General features: G+C 37.6%; 1 protein-coding gene across 11 annotated transcripts in view; it reads left to right on the top strand.

Moving 5' to 3' along the window:
• Positions 1-17537, top strand: part of LOC121314076 (disco-interacting protein 2 homolog C) — a 164076-nt gene that overhangs the window by 93754 nt on the left and 52785 nt on the right. For 9 of the 11 annotated variants that reach the window (XM_041246907.1, XM_041246908.1, XM_041246905.1 and 6 more), the window contains 6 exons: positions 1487-1612; positions 3803-4012; positions 5597-5719; positions 12727-12858; positions 15135-15254; positions 16009-16206. In XM_041246907.1, the coding sequence (XP_041102841.1) occupies positions 1487-1612; positions 3803-4012; positions 5597-5719; positions 12727-12858; positions 15135-15254; positions 16009-16206 (909 nt within the window). The remainder of the gene's footprint in view (positions 1-1486; positions 1613-3802; positions 4013-5596; positions 5720-12726; positions 12859-15134; positions 15255-16008; positions 16207-17537) is intronic. The other 2 variants (XM_041246910.1, XM_041246909.1) reach the window with 1 other exon arrangement.

The following is a 17537-nucleotide window of genomic DNA, read 5'->3' as shown; positions in this document are numbered from 1 at the left end:
TTAAAATGACATCCCCAGGTGACAAAATGTATTCATTTCTTTTTGTCAGCTCATCTCTCACGTGCTGATAATCATCCCAATGCTTCACCTTTTACACGTTGTACTGTGTCCCCCACTATGACATTGCAAAGTCGCCTAAATATTAACTTTATCATTCAGTTGTTCTTCTCTTGACTGGCGTGCAGTTTTCATTTAAGATAGTCTTTTTCACCTTTCCATTTTACTTTGTTTACAAACCATTCAATCTGACATGACACAGCCCTGAGATTATGCCACCCGGGGTTCCTTTTTTGTTCACAAAAACTTCTGTTTCTAGTTTTAACACTGTTTGTTTCCAAGTGGATGTGAAACAAACCTGTATAACTGTACCTGGCATCCGATTTGTGTGTGATGGTTCAAAAACCTGTAACTGAACATTTTCTAATGTTCCTGAAACAACTTTTCTTTTTACTTTCCTTGAAAGATAAAAAAAATATTTGAATGGTGTCACTATAGTGTATGGTGTTGGAGCCCTTCAATACTCCATGTCTTTAATGCAGTTTGATTTCAGGCCCTCTGCCAAAGCATTTCCTCTACATTAGATAATATAGGGGCTTGCTGGCAGCCTGTCACCAGCGATAATGACTATTGTAATGAAAAATGTACTAGTGGCTCCTCCCACATCATTCTTCAATCTCTGCAGAGGTGTTGTGTTGTTTTTAATGTACAAACTTTAATAAGAAGCTAGAGAACAAAATCCCTGGTCATCCAGAGAAGTCAGGATCGACACAGTCTCCTGCATGTGCACACTGTTTCATACCATGTGAAGATATCCAAGAGATGAAGCATGAAAAAAAGAATACAGTGATGCTGGCTGTTTGTCATTTCGCCATGGAAACCAATGTTAATAAAAAAACAAATGTAATAAAAAGAAAAGATTTTGCCAAAACCACAGAACGCCAACAGGTGGTATCTTTTGAAGCCTGCTTTGTAATAGCGGCCACAAACCATAATTGTGGGTTTCTTTTATTGTCATTTCACTTGTGACTTGCCAGCCAAAATAAATACATAAAATAGGGTACAAAGGGATAGCATTGTCTTTTTGTTATCCATCATAATCTACAAGCTTTTTTTATGGCATTTGTAGCAGATGCAGGATTAACATATCCTTTGAGCAAGTCTGCATTGTACTGTATGCTGTAGTCCTCAGTTTATACACTCTATGTGAACAAAATGGACATACATAAGGACTGGAAAATATTAAAACAAGTATCAGAGTTCCATGATGTTTTAAATACTAAAAAATACACAAAACACATGCTAGGTCGTTAGCCAAGGTTTAGGACGCTCTAATTCACTTCAGCTCAATGTACATTCAAACAGAAAAAAATGAATTACCATAATTGGCTATGTACAGTAACGTATTTGGGCATCAAAATCGGATTGCATTGTTCTGCCCTGTCTGTAGTAAATGTTATGTTGTAACAGCTGTTTTTGTTTTGTATAGACGTACATACAGAGGCAGTGCAGGCGGCCCTGGCTAAACACAAAGAACGGAAGATGGCAGTGCCCATGCCCTCAAAGCGCCGCTCCCTGGTGGTGCAAACTTCAATGGATGCCTACACACCCCCAGGTGAGGAACAAATACCCATCCCAGGTAATACAATAGCTGCAAATACCCAGCCCAAATAATACAGTAGCTGCAAATACCCAGCCCAGATAATGCAATAGCTGCAAATACCCAGCCCAGATAATACAGTAGCTGCAAATACCCAGCCCAGATAATGCAATAGCTGCAAATACCCAGCCCAGATAATACAGTAGCTGCAAATACCCAGCCCAGATAATGCAATAGCTGCAAATACCCAGCCCAGATAATGCAATAGCTGCAAATACCCAGCCCAGATAATGCAATAGCTGCAAATACCCAGCCCAGATAATGCAGCTGCAAATACCCAGCCCAGATAATGCAATAGCTGCAAATACCCAGCCCAGATAATGCAATAGCTGCAAATACCCAGCCCAGATAATACAGTAGCTGCAAATACCCAGCCCAGATAATGCAATAGCTGCAAATACCCAGCCCAGATAATACAGTAGCTGCAAATACCCAGCCCAGATAATGCAATAGCTGCAAATACCCAGCCCAGATAATGCAATAGCTGCAAATACCCAGCCCAGATAATGCAATAACTGCAAATACCCAGCCCAGATAATGCAATAACTGCAAATACCCAGCCCTGGTAATGCAATAGCTCAAATACCCAGCACAGGTAATGCAATAGCTGCAAATACCCAGCCCAGATAATGCAATAGCTGCAAATACCCAGCCCAGATAATGCAATAGCTCAAATACCCAGCACAGGTAATGCAATAGCTCAAATACCCAGAACATGTAATGCAATAGCTGCAAATACCCAGCCTAGATAATACAATAGCTGCAGATACCCAGCCCAGATAATGCAATAGCTGCAAATACCCAGCCCTGGTAATGCAATAGTTCAAATACCCAGCACAGGTAATGCAATAGCTGCAAATACCCAGCCCAGATAATACAATAGCTACATATATCCAGCCCTGGTAATGCAATAGCTCAAATACCCAGCCCAGGTAATGCAATAACTGCCAGTATTGTTTTGACTGTGGAACTCAGTAAAGTGGCAAAACAGCAGTGATCTTACGCTGGTGTAATTGCATTTGCTGAATGTCATAACATTTACACCTGCACTAGAATACTGTAGATTAATAATGGGGATGCTGTGCATTGCAGGGTGCATTGACAAATCTACCAATTTCATATTCTCTCTAACTCCTTCTGCACTAAATAACTATGCAGAAAGGTTAACTTATGATAACTAATAAAATAGCTGTAGTGTTTTATACTGAAAAGGAACAATACAAGTTGGCTGTATTAGACTTGTATGAGGCTGGCCTAGTGTTTCCATGCTTCTAGAGTAGCCTTCTAGTAGTTTTGAGTGGAGGTGTCTTTCTGAGGCCTGTGTGCATGTCCGCAGTGTTAAGAGTTATATATGCAGTTTGAATGTAGCATCTTGAATTGATCAGGGAGACTGTACTCGGAATGTTTGACACACTTTGGGACAAAACAGCTGTGTTTCCCTTTTCACTGTAAAGTAACTTTATTAGGTTCTAACAGTGCATGTGAAATGTTTTTCATTGTCAGGATGTGAAGCATACCAAATGTTTCCATATCCTATTGCAACATGAATATATCAGGCTTAAACATTAACCCCATTCAAAGTCAGTATTTCAGTTAAAGCTAGGAAAGCTGCATGGACTCCATAATAACAAAGCGGTTTTGTCCTTCCTTCATAGACAAAGAAATGTGGCAGCCAATGAAACTTTAACATGCAAAATGCATGCAAACCAGCCTGAATCCCACCCAGCCCCACAGTGCAGTACCTGTCTGATTTGCCATCGACTTCACACAGCTGACATATTTAAAATAACAAAAGGGCTAAATAAATAAGAACTGATCTTTGGAGATAGTGTTTTTGTTTTGTTTTTTAATTAATTAGTCAATTTCATAATGTGAAATGACAAGAGCAATAGCATCCTTTTTTGTTAAATGAAGCATAATTAAATGTAGTTCTTTGCAGAACAAGAAAACAGACCGTACCGCAGACTGACAGTTTCCTGACTTTGCATTCTGCTTCAATGTATGCTAATCAAACCTGTTTATGAAAAAAAAAAAAAAACGCCACTCCCTCTCTGTTTTGTTACAGTGCAGTGTCACTGTGTCTCTGCTGTTTTGAAGCTGCAGCAGGTGTCATGACTTTAAGCAGGCATCTCTATTCCCTCCTAGACACCTCCTCGGGCTCAGAGGGAGAGGGCTCTGGGCAGGGAGATTCCCAGGGGACACCCACCTCTAGCCAGGGCAGCATTAACATGGAGCACTGGATCAGCCGGGCCATCCATGGATCCACCACCTCTTCCACTACCTCCTCCTCCTCCACGCAGAGCGGAGGCAGCGGGGCAGCCAGACTCGCGGACCTCACAGCTCAGACGCATATCGGTGAGCGCTGGAACACCTGGCTGTTTATACTGCAAACATTACCAAAACCTGTTCTGTGACCTAATCTATTGCTTTTGTGTTTAGGTTTGTTTTTTGTTTGTTTTCCCCCCAGGGACCTATTGCAAATTTATATTCCTGTAACCGAATATATCTTGCATACTAACTAATATATAAACTGGAATCTAAAGGGAAATATAATAGACATTTGTATTTTAATAGACTGCTGCTGTCCATCTGAAGGTTGAACACTGAATATGGGTTGGTGCAAAAATGATCTATCAAAATATCTTCAAGATTCTAAACATGTTTAAAGTAACAAAAAAAAACACACCTTTCTGTAATGTTCAACAGAAGCTTTTAACTCCTGCATTGCCAAACATTACTGGTTGCAGGTGTATAAAATATGTATAATTTTTAGTATGAAATTGATCTTGTAGGGTGCAGAAACCACCAGGAGTCTTTGGAGACATTTAGACAAACCAATGAATAAATACATACATAAATAAATAACAAATGAATAAATACATAAATATATAATAGCTACTGGTGCTGCAGGAGTTAGCAGACAGGGCTACATTTCCTGCAGGATTATTCAGCTATGTTCTCACCTACATAGTTGTATGGTGCCTATACATTAGAACAGTATCTTAAGGGTTTGTGTTTGTAGGCAAATTCAAAAAATGAAAAGGGGTCTAAGGTAGTAGACCGTAAAAGACTAGGTTGTTAACCGTGGAAATGGCCAGTTCTTTTTTTGTGTATTTAACCTTGGCGATGCAGTATGAGCATAAGCCCCTATTGGTCTGAAAAGCAGCAAAAAAGCAGGACCTATGTCAGCCATGAAAAGTGACAGCCTTGCATGCCTAATTCCATTAGCTTTTAGATTGTAAACAAAAAAAGAGAGTTAACTTCATTTTATGTTTTTTTTTGTTGATTTAATCAGAAATAATAGTAAAAAAAAAAAAAAAAAAAACACAAAAAACACAGATTTGTTTTATTCACTGTTTCATCTTTTTTGTGTCTTCCATACTTGGGTTCTCCCTAACCCCCTGCCCGTGTTTTGTAATTTTTTTTTTTTTATAATAATATAGTAACTAAGAAATAATGGCTTTACATTGTGTCTCTAATTACTGTGTGTTTACATAAGTTGCATAGTAAATGCATGTGTACTTACACATAATTACAATGTTAAAATGCATAGGTACAATGTACTTAACATGTCAGTCTTTTTGAACAATATATGTACGATCACAGTTGTATCAGAAAGGGGTTAGGATTATATCATGCAAAAAAGTACACAATAAGTACATTGTAACTATATATAAAAACATTCTAATTATGTGTAAGTACACACATATTTACAAAGTAACTACTATGTAAATACATAGTAATTAGAGACACTTAGTGTAAAGTGTTACCAAACTTGTCAATTTTTGCATTTGTTATTCCCTATTTTTTGTTTTGAGATGCTGCAGTACACAGCTACCATTCTGTGTCCAAACTGGCATCTTGCCTTGTCCCCTCTCCCCTCCAGTAAGCTTAGCAGGTGTGGTAGGATCTAAGGTTCTGGTTTTCCCTCACATCCAGGGCCAATTGCTCACCTTTCACTGAAGAGAAAAAGTAAGAGTGGCACAGTTGAGAATGGAAATTCATTGCGTCGGTCCTGCGAATTTGGATCTGAACTCGCCTGGCAACCCTTGGAAACAGAGGGTCAGTATACTAGCACATCAAGCGTGCTCATCAATCAGCCTGAATATCAGTGTGTGATTCATACAGTATGTGCTCCAAACACTGTAACATGGACAAACCAAAATGCTGCAATCACCACATGCCACATATATATATGTTTGTGTGTGTGTGTGTGTATATATATATATATATATATATATATATATATATATATATATATATATATATATATATATATATATAGACACACACAGACATATATGCATATACATATGCATAGGGTGTTTGTTTAATGTTCAGTTCTATGTGTCTATGTAAAACGTACAAAATAAAAAATAGACAACTCGATAGCAAAATATTGCCATATAATAGCCGTGCATACAGTACAGTATAAAATATACATATTCCAGATTAAATCTGTTTTTCATTAAGTGTTATGATTTGAAAATGATCAACTAATGTAATTTTTGGCATAGCAGGACGGAGCCTGGCTACCAAATGATGTGCTAAAAGAAGTCTGTTAGAGGCTCTTGCCATTTGTCCAAAGTTGTGCAGTGGATTTCACGTGTTCTTAGGGCTAGTGTTTGAATAATCTTCTTATGTAAAGATATTAATGCTTCTCAGCTGTTTTATATTGTGCATATTTTACAATAGCAGACATTTCGCTTATTCAGGTTTTAGAATAGCAAGTCTTTTTAAGTGTGCATCTGTACAGTATGCCATTCCATTCTGTTAAAGGACATCTGTTCATTGCATTCGGAGGGTCACGTTTTTATTTGATGTAACAGGTATAAGATAAGGGATTTTCTTCCTTCTATGCAGTCTATGTTTGCACCGTGCTGTTTTGTAACCAGTGCCTCATATGTGTAATATGAAGGCGTCCACTTCTGCTGTATTGATAGTGACAGTCTGATGCTTTTACCAAAGCCCTGAGTATTCCCAATGCAGATTAGGGGTGGGTAGTTCATTCTAAAACATGTAAAGTTTTAAAAGGATATTTCTTAAAGCATAACCTCATATTTAAGAATTTAACCTTGAACTTTTAAATTTGCAATTCTTCCAATACACTGGCAATGTGTAAATTCTTTATGAAGATATCACTGATTTAAAGATGAATGAGTACACTTACCTCCTGTGTGATTTAGAATAATATTAAAGAAAATGACATACATTACTCATACATGAGTGGTGGGTGTGGGATTTCCTGTTATTTGGATACCATTGTAATTGTAATATTTTTTTTTTCCTTAAATATTAAGTCAGGCTTCAGGTAATCTTCAATCAAAGAGTTTAATTCAGGAAGACAGTAAATCCAAAGACAGTACAGAACTTAATTGCATGCAGAAGCTGCAGGTAAACCTCCAGGTCTCGACAAGTACAAGTTACAGACAGTAATATACAGGGCAGGTTACGCCCCACAGGTAGTGGAAATCAGCACTGAACAGAGCTCGCCCCTCTTTACTGGAGGCACGCCAGCCCGCGCCCCATTGAACAGAGCTCGCCCCTCTTTACTGGAGGCACGCCAGCCCGCGCCCCATTGAACAGAGCTCGCCCCTCTTTACTGGAGGCACGCCAGCCCGCGCCCCATTGAACAGAGCCCGCCCCTTTTTACTGGAGGCACGCCAGCCCGCGCCCCATGATGGCACCTTTTGGTCATAATGTTGTTGATTTTTAGAGCCAGTTTTGTTTGGGTTGATTGTGGATCACACCCATACTCAAAATCCACTTTTTAAGTAGAAACAATTCATGCATAAGCAAGGGTCATCCACCCGAGGTCACAACTGCTGTCCTGAGAATCATGAAAAAACTGTTTCTATCTTCTTCAGACAGGGAGCTACCTCAGGCTGGGTGCAAATTTACAAAGTTACAAGGACAGGGACGCTTTAGCAGTGGAATAATAACAATAATAACAATAATAATAATAATAATATAAACTTTATTTTATATAGCGACCTTAAAAGCATTCATCTCAGAGCGCTTATCAAAAGAAAATACAACAAGTCATCAAAACACAGAACTACAGAATCATAAGAAAGCCGTTCTAAAAAAGTAAGTCTTAAGACTTGATTTAAAAACACTGAAAGTAGCAGAGCCCCTAATCTGTATAGGAAGAGGGTTCCACAATTTAGGGGCATAGCAACTAAATGCCCTGTCGCCCATAGTGCGTAGGCGAGCACGAGGGACACTCAACAATCTAAGATCATGTGAGCGGAGGTTGTGGGTAGGAGTATAAAATGATAAAAGATCAGAATAAAGATAAGTAAAAAAAAAAAAAAAAAACCTACAACATTCGGAAAGTCACACAATGTTCAGAGAGTTTCTCACTTCTTTACCATTTAAAGAGGCACATAACATGATTAAAATGTATATAAAACCTTACCCCATACTGTAATTCTCTCTTTTTATTGTTATTATTGCACATTTGTATTTTTAGTGAAACAAGGATTCATGTAGTACATTACCTTCAAAGGGTCACATGATTAAAGGAGTGAGAAAGACTGCACATGGAAGTGAGGCTCTTGAGCAGACCCTGATGTCCAGACTAACTGTTACTGACCAGTCAAGCACTTGTGTTCGTGTGTCTTGAATCAGTTCACAGACTGTATTTGGTGGTCTTTGAGCTCTTGTTTCTGTGTGGTTAGTTTACAATGTACAGTGCAGTATGTGTCTCAGGATCACAGAGCCACTCTGGCCACTGGTGCTCCCTCCCTGTCGCTGCTCTCAGAGGGAATATTAATGGCTTCAGTTAGTTCAGTTTTAGACTGCATTTAACAATTAACATGAGGCTCTAGCTTACCACTTTCATTGCTGAACTACCAGACCTTTGAAACAGTACAGTTCAGAAAACATCACTTGATAATTAGGATATTATGAGAGTCCAGAAATAAAATAAAATAAAACATATATCCTAGTTAAAAACACAAATACATCATTTAATTCAGCCATTTTAGCAAACAGCTTGCAATGCTGCATTTAACAAATATAAAGATGTACAGAGTGAAATTATATTATTTATTTATTTTTTAAACACCCTCATGGTGTATGTTCTTGACACAGTAGTGAATGTTTTATTGTTTTATTAATATTATTTTTTATTGGTCAGTTATATAAGATGATACTGGTTTTATATGGCAGGCTCAGCCATTCTCTAGAACACAGGAGTCAGGAAACAGCTTGGCGTGGGTGGAAAGCAAATGTCCTTAGTCTGACATTCTCAGTCATGCTCTGAAGTCACTGCAATCTGCAGAAATCATGGTCAACCAGTCGCTACTTTCACACCCTGGCATGAGAATAAAGCTTTCTTTCAAGACATTTAAACATGTGTTGCTTTGTAGTATCTAAACGTGTTGTTTCTGTGTGGCTTTGTATTATATAAAGGAGTTGTCCAGTAAAGGAACACAGGTCGATTTGTATTTCTTAGTAACAGGCTGTCATGTGCTCTAACAGAAAGCCTGTTGGGTTTTCTCCTGAAAAGACTGTACTGACACAGATTGTATTGTGTGACTGCTGTACCATTTAATACAGCAGCGGCTAACACTGAGTATCTCCACTGCACTGTAGTTACCTTGTAATTGCATTGCAAAAACACAATCACATGTAAGTACAGAGCAAATTTGGAATCCTTTTTTTTTTCAATTCGTAATTAAGCAAGCTTTTGCATTGTAACGTCACAAACTGTAATTACAAGAGTATAGTTGCATTGTAGCTAGACTTTAAAATAGTTACGAGGCTCTCTTAAATGGTCATTAACAAAAAAAATAGATGTAATAATACAGAAGTAACTATTTAGATTTACTGGGCTAAGTTAAATATGGTATCTTGGAATGCTTTTAATTTGCTCAAAAAAGGAATGCATGATATGTAGTGTGCTGATAACAAAGCACCAGCTTTTAATGAAACTCGCTATGTTGCAGTGACAGAGATTAGCTGCCGGACACAAGAGTCGCTCATCCACTTGCCTTTAAGCCCTTGACTTTTGTGAATATGTCTGTGACTATGTGGTATTGCACTGCCAGGAGAGGGCTTCATTGACATGCTTCTCGCCCACCATCCCCAAATTGCATTTGGAATGGTATTTCATGCCTGAATGGAAATCCAAGTGAAATCAACTGAAAAATGGCACACAGCTTGTGATAGCACACGCGCAGATAAAAACAACAATCAAGACTGACGAAGGTACATGGAAAGCATTTCCGACGAGAGAGATGCTTTACTTAATGCTTGCTGTAAAATACGTTCGCTGCGTCAGAATCTATTAATTGGCAGATTATTAAAACTGTCTATTCATTGTCAAAATTTGAATTTAAAAATAAAAAAGTAAATCAAATGTTTAATAAGAATACTATTACATTCCCCTTTTTTTGGGTGCTCACTTTTGTGATCAATATACTTTAATTGCTAGTAACTGAAATATACATATTTGATGGGTTTCTTCCCAGGCATTCCCAAGTCATTTGAAACTGCAGGGTTGTCGGAGAAGACTTGCTTTTCATTCCTGTTCTTTCCTACTTGTCTCCCCAGGATTATTGCTAGCTCCCCAGGCTTTATAAACTATGGGTCCTCACATCCAGCAGTATGTCAAACAAATCTTGTTTACATATTGATCATTTTGTCACACGTAAGCATGTAAGAACTCACATTATTTATCGCTGCCCTGATATCCTTAAGCCTGAAAGTAAAAAAAAAAAACTGCAAAAACACTTAATAGAAAGAAAGAACATGAGTAGTCTTTGGTACAAGGTCATTCTAAAATGATACCCACCAATCTCATTGGGTTTGCTTGCACCCTCTACAACACCTGTATTCAACTTTTTTGTCTGTAAGGCAGAGCATAAATATGAAGACTTTGTGATAAAAGAAATATCAATTATTTATATATCTCAGCTAGAATGGCAAGCTAGCATCAACTTGAATGCTCTGCGACCGTCATTTTCAAATGTTTTTGCAATCCTCCTGTGCATGCAAGCCATATTATTATTATTATTATTATTATTATTATTATTATTATTATTATTAATATAATATTTTTGGGTGTAGAAGTCCAGTGCATTGTTGGGTACCAGTACTGGATATAAAAAACATCTCAACTTGGTGGAACTTCACTGTATATCCTTTATAATACTGTGCTTGGGAGCCACAGTTATAAGACAGCTCAGTTTGCTGTTGTGGAATGGCATTACTGGGCAAATGGTAAAGTTGTTAAACTTGAGGACATTATAATATACAATTGGTAGATAATTCTGTAAGCAAAAATCTAAATGATTTTGGTTTTGAACATAAATGCTGTTTTTGTAGGTTTTATTTATTATAATCATTTAATTTTTATATAGCGCCTTTCATAGTGGACCACCATCTCAGAGCACTTTACAAGATACGAGACTAGAGTGTGTGAACTATGCATCAGCTGCAGAGTCACTTACAACAACGTCTCACCCGAAAGACGGAGCACAAGGAGGTTAATGACTTGCTCAGGGTCACAGTGCCTGAGCTGGGATTTGAGCCAGGGACCTCCTGGTTACAAGCCCGTTTCTTTAACCACTAGACTTGCCTAAATCTTGCCTTGTAACAAGTTATTTAAATGTTTTCAGTGAGTTATATCCCAGTGAAATGCACTATAAAGATGATATACAGTAAATGAAACTCTGACTCTATAAGTAGAATACACAAATAAGAGCTATGAAGATTAAATTTCTGCAATTGTTTGAACAGGCCTTACATGGGCGTGGTGAACAGGTGACACGTCCACATAAGACTGAACTGATGCCTGAGACTGATGTCTATAAAAGATATATATATATATATATAATATAATATATATATAGTATATCTTATATATATATATTTATTTATTTATTTATTTATTTTCTGCTGTTTCCATTGTGATTTGAAGAACAGGTTGCATTTAAATAGCTTCCCTATTCAATCATACAACATGGGTAAAGCGGCCTAGAGGAAGTGCCTTCATGAGACATAACTGATCATTAAGTGAACCAGAACAGATGCCCCATTAAAAGGGACACTAAACATGAAGGGTTTCCAGCTTGCCTCATCTGTGCATTTTTCTATGTAAATAGAACACAGCTTTTGTATTTGGTTCCCTTCCCAAACCCATAACTTTGCAGGTTCGTCATTCCCACTTTTTTATTTTTGCTTTGTTGTTGTTTGAAAGTCTCTAGGTGACACTAAGGAGCAAATCTGTCTGTGGTATCCTGGACTATCTAAAATCCTGTAGAGGATGAAGAAGAGTTTTGGCAGAATTCCATCAATCTAAATAGAATAATCTCTGTTTAGGCTGATGGATCAATAGATGCAATTAAAATGTGCAAGCTTTACTGGGAATGCTCAATACAATTAAAATGTGCAAGCTTTACTGGGAATGCTCAATACAATTAAAATGTGCAAGCTTTACTGGGAATGCTCAATACAATTAAAATGTGCAAGCTTTACTGGGAATGCTCAATACAATTAAAATGTGCAAGCTTTACTGGGAATGCTCAATACAATTAAAATGTGCAAGCTTTACTGGGAATGCTCAATACAATTAAAATGTGCAAGCTTTACTGGGAATGCTCAGTACAATTAAAATGTGCAAGCTTTACTGGGAATGTTCAATACAATTAAAATGTGCAAGCTTTACTGGGAATGCTCAATACAATTAAAATGTGCAAGCTTTACTGGGAATGCTCAATACAATTAAAATGTGCAAGCTTTACTGGGAATGCTCAATACAATTAAAATGTGCAAGCTTTACTGGGAATGCTCAATACAATTAAAATGTGCAAGCTTTACTGGGAATGCTCAATACAATTAAAATGTGCAAGCTTTACTGGGAATGCTCAATACAATTAAATCCTCACCCCTTTGGCTACTTATTATTATTATTATTATTATTATTATTATTATTATTATTTAATCCTGTAGATGATATCTATAAACCGTGACACGCAGTAGTTCTCATGAAATGTCAGAATGCACACAGATATTGACGGCTATGTTAATGAGTGAATTTCATGTGACTTTGTATCTAGAAAACCACCTTGCACCCCCAGATGTCACCACTTACACCTCAGAGCACTCCATACAGGTGGAGAGACCACAGGGCTCCACATCAAGAACTGTGCCCAAGTACGGCAATGCAGAGCTCATGGAGACCGGAGACGGTAAGCAAAGAGAAAAGTACAAACTGTGTTGCAACAGCATTGTATCCAACCATAGAATGCCATTTAAATGTGGGCGTGGCAAAATGAATAAGGTAACATTTTACATTGTTAATCTAATTACTGTGTAGTTACCTAGTCGTTACTTAGTAATAATGTTATGATGCATAGTTACAATGTACTTAATGTGTCGATCTTTGTGCACTAACCCTAACCCTTTTCTGATACAATTGTGTATTTACATGTATCCTCCAAAAATGTATACACATTAAGTACATTGTAACTATGCATAATAACATTGTAATTGTATAAGTACACATGTATTTACTAAGTAACTGCTATGTAAATACACAGTGATTAGACACTTCATGTAACGTATTACCAGAAAAAATTCCATCAATCTTACCTGTTGTGCCATTCAGTGTGTATAAACAAATATCAACATTTTTAAAAGCGAGATCTCATACTGTGGCACGTTCGCATAAAAAAACTTCCCAGATTGCTTTGCTCTCAGCTGTGTCTGCAAAGCATGTCAAACAATGTAGAAAGCGTTGACTGAGAGGAGGTGTTGAAGGAATGGGGACAGTGAGCACTATCTCCCACTTCTGTTATGATGAGACATCACTTATTTCATTTAGTAACAACTCAAAGTATGCTTTAGTCAAGTGATTACATCTGTTTTAGATGTTCCTGTTACTGTTACATTACATGTGTTTTCACACTGCAAGCCCCTCAAACAGAAATAGATAAAGGGGCTTTCTCGGCACAGGTTGAGAGGGAAAGTGAGGGAAACCCAGTCAGTTTCCCATTGGCATGACCAAGGAAGCACATGACTAACTGAAAGTAAGATTTCCATATAGAGATTTCCTAACCTGGTGTAGTGCCAGCTATCACATCAAAATATATATATATATAAATATATATATATATATATATATATATATATATATATATATATATATATATATATATATATATATATATATATATATATATGTTTGTAACATGTTTCTTTTAAAACACATTTAAGACCAATATAACAAAGGGCATGACAGGTAAGATTGATGTCAATATTCTGTTACCACAAAAACTTTAACAGTCATAGATCGACATAGATCCTTACCCCAGCTAAGGGACTTGTAGGGGTGCAAAGTGTGCTAGCAATTCAATTAACATTGAGGTCAAAATCCTTCAAGCTTATCATAATTGTAGTTGAAGTGCCGATTTGTTGATTTAAGATATGTCACACTAAGAATCTAGCTAGAAAGAGACCCTTTGCAAATCAACTTAAACACAGTATAAAAACGTGTCTGGCTGGACAGCAGGAATGATGTCCATTCAAGCCTTGTGTAACAATGTTTAATTGGGCCTCTGGGAATCAGGGGTCTTTGCAGACATTTATATATTATGATTTGCATATTGTCCAGAGAAGTGATGCAAGCTAGCTCTCTTTAAATGCACATGTGGCAATCTGCATTATCACCTAAGTAAATATTTGCATTAGTAGCTTGACTCAGAACTTGATTCTTCACGACAAGGTTCTTTATTTACAGTGTACGTATGTAACAGACATACCTCCCACAAAGGGGGTACGTAACACTACACACATGACCCTAGTGTGCTTTTCTCCTGTTGCTACTGACCGCCTTCATTGTCCACCCATGTATTTTTCCTTGTTTGAGATGCTTGTCAAGCACCTATTTTAGAACTCCTAGATAACAGTCCTGTAGTTTTAAGATCAGTTTTTGAACACCTGGCCTTTAATGTAACAAGGGTAAATACAGCATGCTGCCATATGGACCAAACAGAAAAATGAAACCAGTTTCCACAGAATTATGCAGTGTGTTACACAAGATAGAGCCTTAATTGGCCAAACCAATTAAAGATGAGGTAATTGCATAGTCTTAGGTCAAGTACGTAAGTGTTTTGAATAGTGCCTTCATTTAGCGTCATGTGCATTTACACTAACTTTGATAATCACAGAGTTAGAGAGAACATCATTATTGCACATAAAGCACTAACTTTGATAATCAGAGTTGGAGAGAACATCAGGTATTTGGTTCAGTTTCTGCAGAGTAGTGCGTTGCGTTTCCCATACAGACTCCACTCTGTTGAATGTTTTTACTGTGAGATTCTTTTTTCCAGAGGTTAACAGTGCGGGCAATGTAAAGCAGCCCTGACAGTCTGGAGTCAGGCTGTTGTGTTTGTTTGCTCTACATCACAAGGCTCAAGGCTGGGAGCTCTGCGTATTTATCTGTGTATTGCTCTCTGTTGTGCAGGTGTGCCGGTCAGCAGCAGAGTATCAGCTAAGATCCAGCAGCTTGTTAATACCCTGAAGAGGCCCAAGCGACCACCTTTAAGAGAGTTCTTTGTCGATGATTTTGAAGAACTGCTGGAAGGTAAGAATGTTTAAATGTTTGCTTTAACCGTTCCATAGAATTGCTGGTGTGTATTCATTCATCAAGGTCAAGGAGGAGACAATATATTTATGATTAGTAAACATTGTGTAGAGTCTGAAATGTGTAAAAGGTCCAGTGGTACAGTAAGTAAACAACGCAGAGTGGTAATTGTCGTGTTTGTTTACTGGTTTATACAGTTCTTACTTTACGTTAAGAAGCAAATGTTTAAATATTGTATGGGGGGAGCTTAGTTAATCTAGTCCAAAGAGTATGCAGTTTGCAACTGGGATGAGTGCAATGGTAATGATTTGTAAAATAGTCTATTCCCTGTGCCCATCAAAATCATTTTAAAACCAGGAGAGCCTTTTTAGTGGACTAAAGTGTGTTTTTTTTTAAATTATCTGAGAGGTCATTATTACATTACAGTATGTGTGTGTGTGTGTGTGTATATATATATATATATATATAGAATATATGATATTATATATATATATATATATATAGATATATATATATTATTGTGAAGTGAAGCTCTTTTTATATCAAATCTGTATTAGTCCATTACAAGTGGGAATGCCTGCGGTCTGTATAAGTATATATGAGCTTCTGTGGTTCAGTGTGCACAGCCCCGGGCTGAAACATAGTCACTCGGCTGTAGAACTTGAGGCCAGATATGTACATCAAGGCATGCATTTATCATTGCAGTGATCAGATGGGTTTCAGCACAGTTACACAATGTTCCTTCTTTCTCCAGTACTACAGCCAGACCCAAACCAGCCCAAACCCGAGGGAGCCCAGATGCTGCCGATGCGAGGGGAGCAGTTGGGGGTGGTGACTAACTGGCCTCCGTCTCTAGAAGCAGCCCTGCAGAGATGGGGGACCATCTCTCCCAAAGCACCCTGCTTGACCACAATGGACACTAATGGAAAACCACTATATATCCTCACTTACGGTGAGTGCTGCTTTACCGCTTTGGTTTCCTGGGTACTGGTGCTTTTTGTCGTTACTGATCTGTTTATTTAAGCTAATTGTACCCCTTTTGATTTGCAATGCTGTTGGTGGCTAAACATGTTTTATGCTCAGTTATTTGATTTTTTAATTGTGCTGAAAGGCAATCATAATAATGAATTTCTTTGAGTTGTGAGATTAAGTAGATGTGTGCAGTATTGTGCTCTGATTTATATACAGAACATAATCTTCAAAAGTCTGCCGTGCAACTCCATCACATAACTTTGCATGGTTAGGTATTGTATAGCACCAGAACAAATGTTCACGAATCTCCAAACCTTTACCTCCATATTGCATCTGACTATACTTAACAAACTGTTGATTTATTTTTTTATTTTTTTTTACATGATTTTGCAAGCATTGTTTTACACGAACATGACAATATATGTTAAAAACAGAAATCAGGATGAAGCTTTCACATGTTACTTCTAATTGAGTAACTATAGCCTTGATAATAGGTTCTGAGCCTCCAAGAACTAAAGTGTTGTGTAAATTCCTGTGCAATTCAAACACGTTGTGAGCATGCAGGTGTGGAGACAGAGTGAAGTGTTTTTTTTTGTCAGGTATTAATATTTTTTGTTCATAGCTGACAAAACCTCTGCGTTATTGAACTCTGCTACTTTAAAACCGATTTATATCCCAAAGCGGCCGCAGCATGTGCAAATCGATTGCTGTATTGATTGCTGCTTTCAGATTAGGACTTCTTTCAAGTACACATCACACTACGGGCAGGGTTTCATTTGTAAACATAAAGGTATCAGATCTTATAATTAATCTTACATTTGTTGTTTCTAGATTTATCTGCAGTAGCTCCCATGTGTGCTTCAAGTCCTTATCTGTTTGTGGGTCAGGTTTCCGTGCTTATTGTTGGTGTCGGACGCTGCATGCCCACCTTTGCCTAGCCATGGTTTTTAACATAGTCTTCAGGCTTGAACGATACCAGCGGCTAATCTGAGGAACAGGAGCGATGACACTGCTGTTAAGAGCACAAGTGTTCTGGCATTTTGCCTTTTGTGGTGTAAAAATACTAGTAATGTCGCATCCTAAAATATATCGTTACGTTGCGGTTTCCTCATTCAGTTCATGGTACAGGAAAGCGTTTTATTCTACATGTTATGTGCATAGAGTTTCTTTTTACAACATTTTTTTTTTCCATACGGTTCATCATTTTCTGTACAATGCTCACCTGTCGGACAAAAAGGGACCCAATCTGGTCAAGTCAGGTAAATTATATAAAATGAGAAGCAGATACCTTAAGTGCGCTTATAATTGTTT

This window comes from Polyodon spathula, chromosome 4, assembly GCF_017654505.1.
Source record: "Polyodon spathula isolate WHYD16114869_AA chromosome 4, ASM1765450v1, whole genome shotgun sequence".
Taxonomy (NCBI): Eukaryota; Metazoa; Chordata; class Actinopteri; order Acipenseriformes; family Polyodontidae; genus Polyodon; species Polyodon spathula.
This window is presented reverse-complemented; position numbering and strand designations above follow the sequence as displayed.